We start from the raw sequence: 18,662 nt of genomic DNA, 5'->3' as shown, positions 1-18,662 counted from the left end.
ATTTTGTACTTAATATATATTTTACATATTATACCTATTCGTGTTTCATTATAAATCGAAATATAAAAGACTTATTAAACTATTAAAAAATTAAATTAATTTATCAAGTTTGAATACCTCATTCTACCTTAAAATTAATAACTTAAATCAAGTCTTAATACAGTCACGGCTCAAGATGTTTTTGTCCATTTCAGCGTTCTTTTTACTCTTTTGACGTTGCGTTGACAGCTTTTACCTAAATTCGCTCGGAATATTTTTGTGAAATGGCTCTTAAGCCGATGTACAACTCCGTTCGATTGATGCGATGGACAAGTTTCCATTTCATTTCTGTTAATCTTTGAAAATTAAAATTTTACTTAAATGTTCAATGTGCGAAAGAATCATGAAAATATTTCTACAAATAAATAAATTTAGGGCTTTTAAATTGCATAATTTCAAAATATGCGAACGCATCAGCGTGTGGCGTTACGTAGACCCTTCTTAAGGCTGAATATCGTACAGCAAACTGGCATCATAAAGAGCTCATTTATTCATGTGATTAAACGTAACCAGATTAACCACCCGGCAACTGATTAATAACGTCAACGTGATTGACAAACAAGAGGTAATAGTTTTCCAACATTGGACCGTCTCATTTATGACATTGTCAGGAGGGCTCGATCCCATGGACTATGGACACGATATGTACTTTAAAATAATGCAGCAACTATGTACTTATAACAAGATTGATTTACATAATTTCACCGTAAGGCCATTTGTAGACATTTGTTTTTTCACCGGACGACGGGACGGACCGTCAAAAAACGGATATGTTTGCTGTCAATTTTCTCGCCTGACCTAATGTCCGATTTGATGCATGTTCATTATAAGCCATACACCAACGTTAAATCAGGCGAAAAAATCGGGCCGTAGTCTGGTAAAAAAAAAATGGATTATTACAAGCGGCCTCGACGGATTTAAACATAAATAATAATGAATAAATTATCTTTGGACAATTTCACACAGCGCCCTCTAGCCTCAAAGTAAGCAACTAATATGCATAAACATACATACTTTTTTTATTGTAAATTATAAAATAACAGAAAACACCCAGACCAATATAAAACTATTGTAGCGGAGTTTTGTGGTGGTACTGTATAGGTTTGTTGTCGACACGACAAGAAGAAGAATACTTCTTAGTTTAATATACAGGGTGACTGGAACTGAACCCGCCATAGCTAATACGCGTATAGAGGAGGTCATTTGCTAATTATTGAACCTTACTTTCTATAGCTAAAGTTTTATAGTTTAGGAGATATGTCAATTTTTATACTTTTTTCAGATTTTTCCGAAATTTGACCTAAAAACTGCTTCAATTTTTTTTCTCGCATGATTTTAACCGATTTTTTTTGATACTAATTAAATTTGATATAAACTATTTTTGGGGAATTATGTATTTTTTTCATCCAAGTTAGGGCAGCTGGTTTTGTAATTTTGATAACAATTTAGAGAAGCATTATTCAGGGGTACATAACAAAAAAAAAAAATTTGGAAAAAGTGAAGATTTGTGGCAACACGAGTAAAAAGACCGTCACCGGGAGTAGATTTTTTTGTTTTTTTTAAATGCCTATTATTTTGACAAAATGCCACGTAGATTTTTTTTATATTTTTCTGATATTCAGCATAACTTGCCTCAACACCCAGTTCCGGCTTGACGTTGCATTACGGGACACCCTGTATAATAGGATATACATACTTCTTAGTTTAAAAGTTATTATTACGTTTTCTTTATAGCAAGCAATTGAAAGAAAAAAAAAAATTAAAAAAAAATAAAAACATATTTTTTGACATTTGTTTCGTCCATAAAAATAGGTCTAGTTTCACCTTTTTACCTATTTTCATATGTGCACTTTATCAAGACTCATACTGTTGAAAAAAAATCGTACTTCGTTGTGTCCAACTGATTCTGAGATTTGGCATTTGGCTAAACGTTATCCTGGCAAAAACTCAAATAAATCTGAAACCTTGGCCCAATTTTTGTTTTTAGGGCACAAGGAGAAGTTTGCTGATGTTGAAAACATTATATTTCTCTGAATGGGATTAAAATATAGACCAAAACTAAAGTCGGTGAAGTTTTTTTTGAAATCTCAAGAAATGGCTGAGAAATTAATTATTTAAATTACCCATAATATTTTCGCGTGGAACTCAAACATAGGCGGTGCCGTGACGTCACACCTCTATGGCAGGTCTGGGATATTTTTAAAAAAGGTTACAAAATTTTACTAAGAAAGAAGAGAGTGACCTTGGCTGAAAAATTAAAAAAATACTAGATTTAAAAAAAAAATAAGTCAACAGCACTGGACCAGGGGTGATTTACTGTTTGTACTCCGAATGACTGCCGTGACTACACCACACAAATATTTGATATGCGCAACTTTAGGGCCCTGTAACTTCTTTATTTTATTATTATGTTTGTACGCTTTGGAGCTCACGGGTCAAAAGTGGCCCGGTCCTTTATAAGGCTTGCGTGGGGATACAGATCCAACACGTAGAGGCCGTTTTAAGCGCAAAATAATCGACAAAAGTGAAAGTGGTGCACATGCTGGATCTAGTCTCTGACTATATCATGGGATGTAGCCAGAGACCATCCCCGGCCTGTGCACAGGAGCTATTGCAGTTATTGGAGAATGGACTAGGGTTATGGATGAAGGATGGATGGACTGGTTACTGGGCTTATTTTTTTTTTTTCAAGTTTTATTAAAAGAAAAAAATTAGAAACTTCTCCATTAGGCTTGAATACAGTGCGAGTCACGATAAAGTGCACATATTATGAAAATAGGTGACAATCATTGCAAACGTTGTGATAGTGATAGAGATATGCAATTTTTGGTTTTACGAAGGTAATACGATAGAGAATAATACAAAGTAATAAAAACCACCGGTTATAGGGGCATTTTTTGGAGAAATTTATCAAATAACCAAAAAAACACGAATTTAAAAGCATTTTTTTTTCAAAAAGTATCACTTTTCAATATTCGTTGGCCTTTTTTGTGTATTTTTTTAGTATCGCCTGTTATGTAGCATTATTACTATTTTTATTTTATCAGGATATTCCGCTTAGTTTAAAAGTTATTACGTTTCTATTGGTGAATGAATTTTTAAAATCGGTTTGTAGATCCCGAGATAACCCCTTACAATTTGACAAATATACAAACACATAAACTTTACCTCTTTGTAATATTAGTATAGATTAAATGATTTCATATTAATCACATTTACCAAATTATGAGATAATAATTTATTCACAATACCGGTAATTATGAAGAATTTTCACATTTATCACATTTACCGTAACAGTCAAACTAAAATAATAATATAATTTTCCAAATAATTACACGAATTACCATGTTTTAAAAGCAAATAAAATTATTTTATTTGATTTGAAATACGTATTGAGAAAAACGGTCTTCGTCCAGCTGTGGACGTCATTCGGCAATCTTAAAATAATTGCCGTTCGTTCATTTGTCTCGTCGCTAATTTGTGAAGGTTTAGGGAAAGTCTAAATGCCCAGAAAATAGCGGTGGTGGTACTTAGGTAGGGTTGGTTAAAATGTAATTAATTACATTGTGTGAGCTTATTCTTATTACCAAATAATCAGCTTCGGTGGTTTCAGGTGCTGCGCGACCTGGAGGTGGCCTTGCGGCTGACAGAGGCGGGCGGCGAGGACGAGGCGTCGCCGCGGCGGCGCTCGCCCGTGGTGACGCAGCCGCTGGCCACGGCGTGACGCCCCCGCCCCGCGCCCGCTCCATGCGTCCGACCGCACCAAGTGTCGACGAGTTGTTAATTCTATTGTAAATATTTCGATCTGTTAAGTAGTTTTAGGTGATTACGTTTAGTTTGTACTATGATTTGTGATTGCTTCGGTTGTAAATAAAAGTGATATTTGTTTAACTAATAAACCGAGAGCTTTATTGACTTTCTTTATTTCATCTGACATGCTAGCAAATCCTCAATGACCAGCTTATTTTCTGGTTCCTGCTTCCTGAGCCGGGCATGTTTAGGATATTAATAAATTAATGGTAACTATTTTACCACTTCGTTTTTTTTAAAACCCAATAAATCTGTCGTCGTGGATTAACCTCCAGGTTTATTATCTTACCAATTTTTTCAAAATAATTGAATTGCGGGCAGGGGGAAATGTTAAACATTGTCAAGGGTTTCGCAAGATTTATTCCTTAAAATAATGATATAAAACGGTATTTCGAAGGTACAGGGCCATACACTATTGGTATGGTCTTAATATTTATTTTTCTCAGAATCTCTGAACACTTCAAACATTGGATTGTGGGTATATGTACAATTCTACAAATAAATCCTAGTGTGAAACTCATATTCTTTTTGGTAACACCTGTCCATCAAAGGTAACAATTTACCATAATTTTCATTTTTAAGGTTCCGTAGTCCTGACAAAGAAAGAACCATTATAGTTTCGTTATGTCCGTCTTGTCAGTTTGTCTGTCTGTCCGCCCGAGGGTTTTGCTTGGAAACTGTTGGCACTAAAGCTAGAGAGCTGTAATTTTATGGAGGTATGTACTTTATTAGTCACGCCGACAAAGTGGTAAAGCCTGGTCCGTGAGCACATAGAATTTTGTCCAATGACCCCAAGCTACCCATCCTTATCGCTCGTGCGTAATTACTCACTGTACCTCTAGTAGGAAAAACTTTCGAGTTCGTTTCGTTGCGTATTCAAAGTGTCATCGAAAAATTTTGTATGAAAAATTAAACAGCGCCCCCTAGGGCGGCTATAATATAGGGGGCGCTGTTTAATTTTTCATACAAAATTTTTCGATGACACTTTGAATACGCAACGAAACGAACTCGAAAGTTTTTCCTACTAGAGGTACTGGGTATTAGCATCATATTAAGTATTATTATGTTCAATACAAACAATCATTAAGTTACACTCACCCCAACCGCGTCTCCGCATTGCATCGAATCCTATGAAAATGTGGTTTTTGGACATAGCAATACTTATTTTTCACAATTTTTATTTTTAAAAATTACTGGTCGATAGGTTACTTTATTTTGAAGAATAAATGTTATTAAAAGTTTTTTTCTAAAACTGATAGTTTAGCCGGAAAAAAATATTTTCCATCCCATTAGTACGCCGGCTGCGCTCGATTCGGATATAATGACGTCACGCGGCCTTGCGTACGTTGACTTTTAGCGGCAAAAACGGCCTATGTTTATTACTTAATATCTTCGTAAGTAATGGTCCGATTTGGATAATTCAAAAAGATATATCTTTCTTATGTCTTAAAGATTAACGTAGATACTAGTTTTATTGAATTTTCTACAACAGTACTGATCCTCATTCTACAAATAAATCCTAGTGTGAAACTCATATTCTTTTTGGTAACACCTGTCCATCAAAGGTAACAATTTACCATTATTTTCATTTTTAAGGTTCCGTAGTCCTGACAAAGAAATAACCATTATAGTTTCGTTATGTCCGTCTTGTCAGTTTGTCTGTCTGTCCGCCCGAGGTTTTGCTTGGAAACTGTTGGCACTAAAGCTAGAGAGCTGTAATTTTATGGAGGTATGTACTTTATTAGTCACGCCGACAAAGTGGTAAAGCCTGGTCCGTGAGCACGTAGAGTTTTGTCCAATGACCCCAAGCTACCCATCCTTATCGCTCGTGCGTAATTATATTGCTGTCGCGACTGTGCTACGGGCGGCCAGTGAGTGTGCGAGCGCGACAGCAATATAATTACGCGCGAGCGATAAGGATGGGTAGCTTGGGGTCATTGGAGAAAATTCTACGTGCTCACGGACCAGGCTTTAGAATAAAAATTTGAAAAAAAAATAAAAAAATTTTTTTGGGGTAAGTACCTAGCACATGTAAAGTGGGTGTGATGATTTTGTTTTTCATTTTCTACTCCATTGTGTGGGTTTAGGGGTTTCTAAAAACACTCCCATTAAAATTTTAAGAAACACTTGAAACATAAAAATGATGCTGGTTTTTAAATTGTTCAATGATACAAAAAAACTAGACCATAAAAGGTATTAATATCAATAAAAGCATAATTTTTTACTTTATTTTTAACGTTTCAAGTGTTTCTAAGAGATTTAAATGGGAGTTTTTGGTAAACTTTTTGATGTCAACTTATTGCTTACTTTTTTAGCTGTCGAACGAATTCACTCTTATATGTAGGTCCTGTACATCGGTAGATTTTGCTAAATAAATGAATCTACCACTAACCAAAGTTAGTTCGTTTTAAATTTTTTTCGAAGTCAATTTCAATTTTTTTACTGATTCGTGGTCAGAATAAGCTACTTTTAATCAACTCCCTAAATATGGCGAGGATTGAAATCAACACCCTGTATAGGTGCAGAAACATAAACTTTCGGAGTACATGTCGGACATGCTTAGGGAATGACGTTTTGGGTCATTTATAAGGGATTTATGATGTTTTAAAAATAGTTCTTAAAATATATTTTATATGAGTGGAACTCAGGGTGGAATAAAACACATTGCGAGCTGTTATTTTAACAATTTTGGAATAAAATATTATTATAGGTAGGTAGTACGGTAGTACCTACCAAGTGAAATATGGCGGGGACTTCTTAGTCCCTGTCATGTCTATGGCCGTGTCGTATGACGTTTCCATGGAAACGGATTGTGTTGACTAATAAAATGATAGAATATCAAAGTACTTTATTATTTAATAATTGGCGACGAGGATGGGATANTTATTTAATAGTCCCTTTCTTTTCTTTTTCTTCTTTGTAATAAAAAACAACAAGAGTTGTGAAATGACCTATCTACGAAAGAGCTTTCGCTTACCAAGGACGAGACAGCCTGGGGGGATGACTCCTCCAGGATTATCACTGACTAAGTACTAACTAAACTAATAATTTATTAGAGACGTCCATCGAAACCAAATATGAAAAGAACAACTTACCAGTTGCCTGATGAAATACACTACACTACTTTACTGATCCTATTTTTTAGTTGATGATGATTATGTGGTTAATACGTGCTCTGTGATAATGATAACAAAAATTATAGTAAAACGGTAGAACGATGATAAATATTAGCCAGCCGTTTCCCGCGCTTTTACTTTGATTCAGAGAGCACGTAATAAAGTTTGATTGTTTTCTTTTGCAGGAAAAGGCAAAGGCATTAAGTGATACAGCCAAGTCGTTTGTTTTTAATCTGTATTTATTTAGGTATAGACCTCAGAATGCCTCAGACTATAGAGGAAATAATTCCTACACATGAACTACACTGAAATGTCCCACTGACGACATTGACAGAAGGGCGCCACCATCTTCGTTCAACTATAGATGACCCACGCTGAACTGTCCCACCAAACTCAATGACAGGGGGGCGCTACCATCGTTCAACTATATGGTTTCCAACATGGCAAAAATCGGAACCAGCGATCCGGTATTGACGGTGGCGCCCCACTGTCAATGTCATGCATAGGACAGTTCAGTATTTTGGAACTATACATGGTTTCCACCGTGGCAAAAGTTGGAACTAGCGATCCGCTATTGACGGTAGCCCCCCTGTCAGTGTCAAATAAAGGACAGTTCAGTGTAGTTCTACTCTATATAAGTCAAATGTATGGACCTTAAAATGACTTTGACAGCGGGGCGCCACCGTCGATTCCGGATTGCTGATTCCGTAAACAGTTCTCTGTCTACGGCTGATTCCGATTTTTGCCTGGAAACTACAGTTGAACGATGGTGGACACATTGCTTTTATTTGATTTATCGTCAATCGAACCGTCGAACTACGAAAAATAAAAACTAGGGACTCGGCTGTATATCATGATGTCTTTACTTTTTATGCAAAAGAAACGGTACCAAAAAAAACTAGTTTTTTGTCTCATCTGTGGTCTCATTGCCTGTCAGATTTATCTGTTGTCTATGTCATATGTTGTCATTTTGTCAATAAATGGGACTGAAAATTGACGGCGACGACTGCGAAATTATCAGAAAATCTGACAACCAGTGTAAAAATCTTTTAGATAATTTTATCGTTGGCTGTGCAAAAGTCGATAGTCATTATCTTATGAGAAAAACGCAGCATAAGAACGTAAATCTTCATTGTCCATAAAATGCCTGTGTCTCCGGGAATCTTTTGAAGCCAGCAGCAATATCTGTAGCAGCATGTACGACAGCACATGCGGAGCCGCCGCCACCGGCCAGTGCGGCAAGGGGCAGCCCGATGGGGACGGGCCACCGAAGCGGGATCCGCCGCCCGCACCGATCGAGCGGGACTACAGCGGGTTCGACATCGTCAAGGCGACGCAGTACGGCGCCTTCGCTCGCGTCAAGGAGCTCGTGGAAGCGGGCTGGGACGTGAACCAGCCGGACCGCGAGACCGTGACGCTGCTGCACTGGGCCGCGATCAACAACCGCCGCGAGATCATCCAGTACCTGCTGGCCGCCGGCGCGGCGGTGGACGCCGTGGGCGGCGAGCTGCAGTCCACGCCGCTGCACTGGGCCACGCGCCAGGGCCACCTGGAGGCCACGGTGCTGCTGCTGCGCGCCGGCGCGGACCCGGCGCTGCGCGACGCCGAGGGCTGCGCGTGCCTGCACCTGGCGGCGCAGTTCGGGCACACGGCCGTGGTGGCGTACCTGGTGGCGCGCGGCGTGCCGGTGGACGCGGCCGACGCGGGCGGCATGACGCCGCTCATGTGGGCGTGCTGGAAGGTGGCGGCCGTGGACCCCGCGCGCCTGCTGCTCACGCTGGGCGCGTCCACGCGGCCCGCCGACCGCTCGCACGGCAACACGGCGCTGCACTGGGCCGTGCTGGCGCGCAACACCACGGCCATATCCACTCTGCTCCTCTATGTGAGTGATCGTGTCGGAACTTTTTATATTCACAGTGTAAACTCTTTGAAAACACTCAATGTAACGACAAAGCCCTTATAACATGCTTTGCTTGATTTTGGTTCGTTACCTTATTTTCATTCTGCCCTTTTGTCTCTTCATTTAACATCGACTCTACTATAATGTTGAAAAATGCTTAGTCCCTTAATTGTTGTTCATAGAGTTGACCAGAGTTGACACTGTATATCAAACAACAGTTCAACAGCAGTTTCGTCGCCTATTGAAGGGTTTATAGATTTCAAACTTTATTATAAAGATTTTTTTTAATCCACTTTTAAGAATTTAAGGTTTTGTTGTGCATTTTTTTATATTTTGTGATTTTAAATTGCTCGCACTCTGCATAGCTTTCGATTAACTTCTAAAGTTTATCTGTGGAAACTGATTAGGCTACTGTACTGTTTTTATTTTTTAAGTTCACATGTATAAACTCATGCTGTTTGTTTCCTTAATAAAAAATAAAAAAACAGGATCTGTATCAACACATTGTAACATCTATATTACTATTATGGAAGCAATAAACTTATGAGTATTGAAAATGCTATACAGGTGATGGAGTAGTGATGGCAGTTACATCATCAGGTCTCTTTTGATGCTAATGCACAAAGCTATAACAGTTACAATGATTTTCTAACAGTCAAGAACTTTACTTGGATTAAGTTATAAGTTTAAATTCCTAATAATTTCGCCAGGTTTTAAAATCTATATGTGATTAATAATACATATACAAGAAATTTTCTTTAGCAGATTTGTGTGATANGTGTGATTAAGTAATGATTTGTTGGATCACAATGACTTTTCTTTTCTTCACAGGGTGACGCTAGCTTAGATATCCCCAACCTGCGTGGTGTCACTCCACTAGCCATGCTGCAAAGCAATGCCGACTCATTGTGGGTTGGTTCTAAGGTCACAGACAAAATTAAAGAACATACACTGGCTTCCAGTAAGAGAAATATAATTAGGAGATTAGCATATGATAAGGTAAGCTTACACTGAAAAAACTAACATGAAACCACTTATGTACTTAACTTAGTATCAACACTAGTGGGAGGAAACCCAACATCTTCGCAATACAGGCCAAAATCAGTTCTTGTTACTATAACCCTCTGTTTCTATTTTAGTTATAACCCTCTGATTAGTGTGCCGCTCGCAGTTCCAAATACTTAGACATATGCAATAGAAAATTTCTTAAGTACAAAAAGGCCTCATCTGTCTTTCTTAACGACAGTGCCTCCTACCTAGTGGATACAGTACAGTAGTTAATATCTATTGGGTAATCTGTTACTTTTTCTATCATAATCAAAACTGTTTGTATTCGTATTGCAAATAAATAAAAGTAATGATTATTATTGATTATGTACAAAACTCTTAAAACCCATAGAATAAAATAAAATATTTTTAGCCTAAATTTAAAGTAATTAAAAAGATTGATTGATTGGTTTGTTGAATGCTTTATTAATCTAAGCTTGAATAAATTTGGTTGCAGAAGTTTCGATGGTGGTGTGTGGTGGTGATGCCCTTCATCGCGTTCTATGTCACCGGCCTGGTACTGGAGATGGAGGTGTTCTTCCTGCTCAAGATGTTCATTCTTATCTGCTTCTATGCATTACTGCATTTTGTTTCAAACATACTATTTGACGATGAATTGAAGAACATATTTCCTCTCAGTGTATACCTGGCCACAAAGGTAAGCATCATTTTGATAACATCGAATTATTTCTTTTAGCCTAGGCTAGGCGCAGACCACCGATTTTTAGATGGCCGATAGTTGGGTCGGGCTGTTAATCAGTATGGAGATGTATGAAAGTGCGCACATAACACCGGTTTGGTATCGGCCGATTCTTCATACAATTAAAAATCGGTCAACTAAAAGTTGGTGCCAGCCTAGGCTTAATTTTGCAAGTAGGTATAGTTGTTGCAATTCACGAAGGCGAGTGAACTTTAGCCTCGGCGAAAATGGACGACCGACCACAGCCATCGGTCGCCAGCGACCCACGGCGACTTTAACACACTTCAACATATTTTGTATAGACGCGCCCCACACGTGTATTCGGTGGCGGCCACTCGCTACAGTACCCGCCACTGTCGCACTGCTCCACCCCCCGATTAGGTGGATTAGGTACTGATTTACCTAATCCTAAGTGGATCCAAATATTTTAAAATACCTAATCCAAATAATACAACGAGCGGGTTTTAAAATGTGGCGGTTTCCAGGCACCGGTGGCTGTCGCTCGCTTCTGACACTCTTAGAAATGTGGCGGTAGCCGCGCGACTGCCACCGGTGGCTGTGGTCGGTGGCCCATTTGCGCTGACACTCACATGTGTGGTGGCTCGCTACTGTTCGTTTTTCAAAAGTTTTGTTAGACATTATACTATCCATGTATAGTTCCAAAATACTGAACTGTCCTATGCATGACATTGACAGTGGGCGCCACCGTCAATACCGGATCGCTGGTTCCGATTTTTGCCATGTTGGAAACCATATAGTTGAACGATGGTAGCGCCCCCCTGTCATTGAGTTTGGTGGGACAGTTCAGCGTGGTTCATCTATACTATCGTTATCACACACAAGCTCACTCGCATTAGTGAGTTGCAAGAACTATTATTTGGTTGATCTAAAACGTTCATCTAAATGTAAATAAAAATAAACGATTACGAGTCTGTGTGTGTCTCAACGCAGGTGTGGTTCTACATCACGTGGGCGGTGTTCGTGTGGCCGGTGGTGAGCGCGTGGGCGTCGGCCGCCTTCGTGGGCTGCTCGGGCGCGCTGTGGGTCACGTTCCTGCGCTCGTGGCGCAGCGACCCCGGCGTCATCACCGCGTCCAAGGCCGACAAGTTCCAGGTGAGTGCCGCGCGTGGCGAGCCGCGTCCCGCGCCGGAACTACGTCTCACGCCCGCTCTCGCCGCAGACCATCATCGAGCTGTCGGAGTCGGCGCGCGGCGGGTTCGAGCCGGCGCGCTTCTGCTCGGCGTGCCTGGTGCGGCGGCCGCTGCGCTCCAAGCACTGCTCCGTGTGCAACCGCTGCGTGGCCAAGTTCGACCACCACTGCCCCTGGGTCGGCAACTGCATCGGTGAGTGCGAGCCTGGGCTTTGTCCTTTCGAAAGAGATCCTTAAACGTGCACGGCTTAGATTAATTGATCGATTGAATGTGCCGTTTTTAGTTGTGAATAAATTTTGGCTTAATACTGGGACGTGTAAAAGTGCTTTTTGAAAGCCTACACTTGCTTAAACAAATTAGTTTTATGACTTTTTTTTATTTTGATGCAAAACGATAAAGGGTGGGCCAATTTTTTTTGTAAACGGCGACGCTCATTCGATTTCTCGAAACCCGTTCGACGAAGGGGCGCGCGGGTAGCGGAAATCTTCGCTTTTGTAAAAAAAAAACCGGCCAAGTCCAAGTCGGACTTGCGCACCGAGGGTTCCGTACAAACCTGTAGGTTTATAACTTTGTCACAGCTTTAAAGGTCTTATAGTCCTGAGTATTTCATATGAATTTCAATTTAATACCTGTTACGCGTTCATGAGGAAAAGGGTAATAAGTTTAAAATTATTAAAAATATTTTTCTTATAATTATGATGTAGGTAACTAAAATTTACGGGTTATGCTTTTTTTAAATTTGTGCGGTCTCATAGATTACGATTAGGACTCCTAATTTACGTTATAATACAAAGACAAACAGATTGATGGATATCGACTCGAAATTTAAGTATATAAATTACGCATGTATTCACAAACATTACTATGAGGTCTCACATAGTAATGACGGTGAGGGTGACACACGAACCAATCACTCTATTCAACGCTGTGCGTACGATTTGCTGCTTCACTTCAGCAAGCATCGTTTGTGAATACAGGCCTTAGTCTGCCAAGGTTTATAAGGCCGAAACATGCCTATTAATTATTGAATTTGAAAAATGTAGTTATGTGAAACATAATTTATCAAAATTTATTTAAGTCGCCCGGCAAGCGGAAGGTCGTGGGTTCAATTCCCGCCTTAGGCAGTTCGATTTTTTCAAGTTATTTATAATTTTCAAAATAATTTATCAATTTTTTTTGTACTTGCGGTCCCCTCTCGTACTATTGATAGACGGACACGGACAGGGCCTACAGTGTAGGCCTTACAGTGTAAGGTTTCCGTTTTTCCTTTTGAGGTTCGGAACCCTAAATATACACAAAAAGCTCGCTATCTACTCGCAAAGCGCTCCATCGTGACCGAAATCGCACCGAGCGATGCACGGTCCGGCCGCACGCGCGCCACGCGCTCCTCGAACGGGTTCAAGAATCCGAGCGTCGCCATCCGCAAACGTACTAACCTGAGTCGGGTGTGGGGTGGGTGCAGGCGCGCGCAACCACCGCTACTTCATCGGGTTCCTGGCCAGCCTCGTGGGCATGTGCGCCTGGATGCTGTGGGGCTGCTGCGCCTACTGGGCGGCCGAGTGCGGCGCCGCCGGGCCCGGCCTGGAGCGCCTGCTGGGCTGGGCGCGCTGCAACGCCTGGCTGGCCTGGGTCGCGCTCAACGCCGCCTTCCACCTCTTCTGGGTCTCCGTGCTGCTCTGCTGCCAGCTCTACCTGGTGAGCGACCGCGGCCGCCGCCCCGCGAGGCGGACCGGCTCCTTCCGACGCGCCCCGACTCATTCGCCGCCGTCGTTCGCAGGTGGTGTGCCTCGGCATGACGACCAACGAGCAGCTGAACCGCGGCCGCTACCGGCACTTCCAGGCGCGCGGCGGGCGCTCGCCCTTCTCGCGCGGGCCGCTCAACAACTGCGCCGACTTCTTCCAGTGCCGCCTGTGCGGGCTGCTGGCGCCGCGCGCGCGCGACTGGGCCGCGCCCGACGAGCCCGCGCCCGAGCCCGAGCCCGAGCCCGAGCCCGAGCACGAGCGCGCGCCCATGCTGCAGCACTACGTGTGAGCCGTGTGCGCCCTCCCCGCGCCACCCCCGCCCGCGCCCGCGCCCGCCTGCTGCGTGCCTGCGAGATGCGAGTAAATTATATTAAAAGAATGCCTTATGTGTGTGGACGAGCTGCGGGCGCGGGATCGGAACGCGACGTGGCGTGCGGCGGTGGTCGCTTTCCGTTCCTGTTTTGTAGATGTGGAAGAACGTGGCGGGCGGAGTCGCCCGGGTGATTGAATGTTGCGTGCGAGCGACCATAGTACAAATGTAATGTCGCGGGCGGTGTGTTGTGCGAGACGGTTGCGCGGAGCGTTCGCCGGCCGCGTCTCGCCGCCGTTCGACGAGGGCTTCGCTTACTTAATTTTTGAGAGATTTCAATTATGACATCGACGTTGTCCTCGGCCGGACCGCACTCTCCGTTGTGATGGTGACGCTTCGATCGAGCGGAAGTCGGCCTCCGCTCTTTTTGACGAACAAATAGGATAATAATTAAGTGCATAATATTTTTGTACATACCTATATTTTTGCTAGTTGAAAATTCCAGTGTTACCTCCTCAGTAGTCTATGATGATGTTAAGGATATTCTCAAACTGGTACGTCAAGCTCTAAACACTGAAAATTGGTATTCTGTTTTGCGATTGTCTTTCGTGTGCGTGCTCGGTGTCGGTGAGGTTTCGCGACTGTCGCGGCTGAGCTTTGGCGTAGGCTGTGTGTGTAGCAAATGTATGTACACTTACATTTAATTAGAATCGCCGTTAAGCTAAAGAGCACATTAGGTAAACTTTACGGAAGATTGTTGAGAGATCTTTCGAGTTGTCAGTGTCTATCGGAAATTGTTTTTATCTAAGTTCGTTTTACAAAACGCTTGACTAACAGAAGCCCTTGTTCGTGAAACATACCAGTTTCGAATCTAATACTGTGTTAATGCAAATATAGTAAGTTGTATCCGTCAGAGTTGCCGGGCTTCGGGCGCGGGCGCACGAATGTCGTTGCTTTGCAGATTAAAACAGTATTAGATATTGTATGTATAGTGATAATCAATGTACATATTATTATATTATAGTTATCGTTTAATCATCGTAAAGTATTTTTAAATCACAAATGTAACTGTTCTGTGAAGCTTTTGTCTACTTTTAAAATTCCTATTTAGAATCGTAAATATCGTATCGTACGCGGGGCCCTCACGGGCCCCCGTTGTAGGCTAGACTCGAAACGAAAGTGAGAGCTTAAGAAGATATCACTTATATGTATATGAAATTTTCTATTGATTGTGTACGTCTCGTACTCTATCACTTGACCGCGCGCGGCGGCCGCCCGGGTCCCGTCCGGGCGGCTCCCGGTGGCGCCGATAAATAACGTTTATTAACGTTTAATATACAACAATGAAACCAAAATGCATTTGAACTATTATAATAAAAGAGTTATAATCGTGATCCGTCTTTCAGTTATCCCTACGCCTCGCTCTCTTATAATTCTTCCAGGAATTCGTGCATGCGCCGCGTCGCAATGACGGGTGTATCCCACTGTTGCAGTAGAAATAGTGGGACAAATGTTTTTTTCCAAATTTTATCCCATTATTTCCATTGCGACAAAAAAAAACGCATAAGGGCGCGTATAGACGATCGCCGCTTCCTTTATGGTGAACAATTGTCCACCACATACTTTACATTACTACCCCAGCATTGAAATAGTGGGAGAACCTCCCATCAGTATTTCCATCAATGGAAATTTATAATGGAAATAGTGGGATACACCCGCAATGACGAAAAACGATCATGTTATTAATTAATTATTGAACAAAACAAAATAAAATATCGTTATTCGTTGTTTTCTGTGGTTGATTAATCTTGTCATTGCATTATTTAATGCTGGAAAAAAAGTACACTGGGCAATAGGCAGGGCACATAGTACGCAGAACTGACGGCCGATGGGGCAGCAAGGTTCTGGAGTGGAGGCCACGTACCGGAAAACGCAACGTGCGAAGTCCACCCACAAGGTGGACCGACAACCCGATAAAGGCGCTGGATGCAGGCCGCTACCACTCTATGCTACCAACCGTGCGATGTGGAAGTCATTGGGGGAGGCCTATGTTCAGCAGTGGACGTCCTGTGGCTGAAATGATTATGATGCTGAAAGTGCACTATGCGGGAAATTGGCCAAGCCGCATCAATGTCAATACATGCCCACCAAGAAGAAACTTGTCAAGTATGTGTGTTCACATTGATGCGGCTTGGCCAATTTTCCGCATGTACTTTCAGCATAACGATTTTAATAATGTGGAATAATGTTTTCTGTGGGTCTAGTCATTAACAGTCAGATTACAGATAATATTAGTGTTGCGAAAAAATAGTGAGTTGGTGAACAGTGGTACCGGAGGCGATCGTAATAAAATACTGCGAAAGAGGGTAGATCGATATGTCAGCCGATAACATATCTCACTCGCAAGATCTTCAGTTACTTCGTGATCATGGCGCTTGCAACTGTGCCGAAAATATTGGAAGCTCGTAAATACAAGGTATCCGGTAGATAACTATTCTAATACATATGTTAATACGTAAATAACACATGTATGTTAATTTAATACTAATTTCTTCCAATATTACATTTACAGATCAAGCCAGTGCAGTGAGATTACACCGGTGTGGGTGGATTGAGTTAGCCGCCGCGCCGAGGAGTCATTTTGTTTGAGGTATGTTCTCCATACTTTATGATATTTTCTTTAGTCTAACTCAAACAATAATCAATAAATTGAGATTTCTTAAGAAAAATTTGGATTGAGAATTAATTTCACAACAAAACCTGATGAGTAATGACGTCACGTGAAGACATCACAGTCTNCACCGTCATTGCTGAAATAATTTCACGCCCGGTTATTAATAGGGCGTTTTTTTAAAACACATTTTGTGATAATCTTTTCGTACTGTGTTAATTTAATGAAGTAGGTACCTACATAACTATTACTTATTCTGACTTTAGTTAGATAATAATGTTTTCCAATATTAAAGTATTTTTGTGTTTAATTACAGATTCGAGCGGCAGCCACCGGGCGGGTCCCAGGGACAGGGAGATAGATCATCCTCCGCGTCCGAGATCCAGGCGGCTTTCATCAGAAACATGGGGATTATGATTTTGATTGGTAAGTAGATGTATGTCTACATAAACCCACATAACTGTCGCCTTTTTATACGTTAAATTGATCTATCAAAATCAAAAATATTTATTCAGTTTAGCCACAAGTGGCACTTATGAACGTCAAAATGTAGTAAAAAATAAAAGGTAGCCCTTATGGGGCACTTTACATGTCTCCTTATCTTTTGGGTGCTACCAGCGCTTCGAGACAAACATAAATGTTAGAGATGTTATACGGACATGTTATCAGAAGTGTCTGCTGGACTTGACAAGTGATGGTATTAACGCAGAATATTGTGGTTGCAGGTGCGCGGGCGGCGGGCGGCGGGCGGGCAGCGCCGGCGCTCACTCGGCAGACAGCGTTCTCTGCTGGTAATTATAATTTTCTTAAACATCCACCGTTACTTGCACTTGAGTTATTAAGAAACCGAGGACTGAGGAGCTGATGAACACTATCGACCGCAACCCTCAGTATAGAAATCGTTGCATTTACTTTTGATTTGTGACACAGACGTGAGCATAATTTAAATTATTGCCATTTCAAAATTGTTGACACTAAACAGTGTGCCGTCCTTCTTGAGCGATACATATTTGTCTCAACTCAACTATGTACATGCTCTCCAACTTTTTAAAATTACTAGTGAAGTTGTTTTCTCAGTTCCAGCAAGCGGAACACCGGCCGACCACGTCCGAGCGGCCGACGAGCGCGGCCCGAGCGCCGCGACCGTGGTCGGCGGCTGCAGCTGCAGTGCGGCTACGCTCATCATGTTTCAGGTAAGTACCTAAGTATTTATTTATTTAAGGGGAGCTGAAAAACAATAATCCAAAACGAACGGACTTGAGGCTTTACAACATTTTTTACTAGTCAAGCATGCAGATGAGGGTTTCAATATTAACTAAAAATAATACATAATGCAATTTTAAACGAACTCAGAGTTGAATGTATTATTGTTTCTTTCGATAGGACATACTTCCTTTATGGTCCCATGCAAATTTATTTTAGTTTGACAAAGCATTTTTTTTATATGAGCATGAGAATCGATGACAAGTATATTATAGCTGTTATTTACCTAATAAAAATTTCTTAGCATGATTATAAAACTATATTAGGTAGATCTAAGAGAAATAAGAGAATAATATTATTAACCCTATAATTGACATCAACAATTTTAATGAATTTCTCTACAAATTAAAGATCTTTTGACAAACGATATCCGCCCCGTGCGCAGCCGTGCGGGGGAGCGGCGCGGGGGAGGTGCGGGGGGGGGGGGGGGTTTACATAGTACACTGCTAAATTTTTCGTAAAAGCTCGCGCGTGCTGCGCACGCGCTCGCGCGGGNTAGAATTGCGATAAAACATACTGATTGCCATTATTTTGACTTTGAACAACTAAAAAGGAAATATTTGTATTAATGAGTTTAGTTTTAACTTCCATTTAACACCCCATCATATACACGATTCAGCATAGATATTTTTTAAGGATCGAGTCAAGGAACAAGAGTTCAAGGCTGTGTGTGTACCAGAACTTATCGACAAGTAACCTAGAAGTTATTCACCTAGGTCCAACATAATTATATCTTTACTAGCGTCCGCCCGCGACTTCGTACGCGTGGATCCCGTTTTACCACCTTAGGGGTGGAGTTTCGTAAAATCCTTTCTTAGCGGATGCCTACGTGATAACCTCTACTTGCCTGCCAAATTTCAGCCAAATCCGTCCAGTGGTTTGGGCTGTGCGTTGATAAATCACTGTCAGTCA

At 41.5% G+C, this 18,662-nt stretch overlaps 2 protein-coding genes across 8 annotated transcripts in view; both read left to right on the top strand.

Moving 5' to 3' along the window:
• Positions 1–4,068, top strand: part of LOC114350766 (MOB kinase activator 2) — a 53,719-nt gene extending 49,651 nt beyond the window's left edge. For all 6 annotated transcript variants that reach the window (XM_028301687.1, XM_028301686.1, XM_028301681.1 and 3 more), the window contains one exon: positions 3,653–4,068. In XM_028301687.1, coding sequence (XP_028157488.1) covers positions 3,653–3,763 — 111 coding nt within the window. In that variant the 3' untranslated portion in view covers positions 3,764–4,068. The remainder of the gene's footprint in view (positions 1–3,652) is intronic.
• Positions 4,069–7,924: 3,856 nt separating this feature from the next.
• Positions 7,925–15,210, top strand: Hip14 (palmitoyltransferase Hip14). Of its 2 annotated transcripts, XM_028301691.1 has the most exons (7): positions 7,925–8,847; positions 9,697–9,864; positions 10,370–10,570; positions 11,564–11,725; positions 11,793–11,955; positions 13,226–13,458; positions 13,541–15,210. In XM_028301691.1, the coding sequence occupies exons 1-7, from the start codon at positions 8,161–8,163 to the stop codon at positions 13,793–13,795; spliced, it is 1,869 nt and encodes a 622-aa protein (XP_028157492.1). In that variant the 5' UTR covers positions 7,925–8,160; the 3' UTR covers positions 13,796–15,210. The 2 variants fall into 2 exon arrangements, with proteins under 2 accessions (XP_028157492.1, XP_028157491.1); XM_028301690.1 differs by having other exon boundaries at positions 11,564–11,955.
• Positions 15,211–18,662: the final 3,452 nt, after the last annotated feature.

Source organism: Ostrinia furnacalis, unplaced genomic scaffold, assembly GCF_004193835.3.
Source record: "Ostrinia furnacalis isolate ACB-3 unplaced genomic scaffold, ASM419383v2 OfSCF0971, whole genome shotgun sequence".
Classification (NCBI taxonomy): domain Eukaryota; kingdom Metazoa; phylum Arthropoda; class Insecta; order Lepidoptera; family Crambidae; genus Ostrinia; species Ostrinia furnacalis.
Note: the sequence above shows the minus strand (reverse complement) of the source record. Positions and strands in the feature narration are given on the sequence as shown.

What these genes read in the sequence shown, in the direction of transcription:
- Hip14 (XM_028301690.1), top strand. Translation starts at nt 8,161, where the DNA reads ATGTACGACAGCACATGCGGAGCCGCCGCCACCGGCCAGTGCGGCAAG. An exon ending in GGAGATTAGCATATGATAAG is followed by an intron (nt 9,865 to 10,369) that starts GTAAGCTTACAC and finishes ATTTGGTTGCAG; the next exon opens with AAGTTTCGATGGTGGTGTGT. An exon ending in CTGGGTCGGCAACTGCATCG is followed by an intron (nt 11,956 to 13,225) that starts GTGAGTGCGAGC and finishes GGGTGGGTGCAG; the next exon opens with GCGCGCGCAACCACCGCTAC.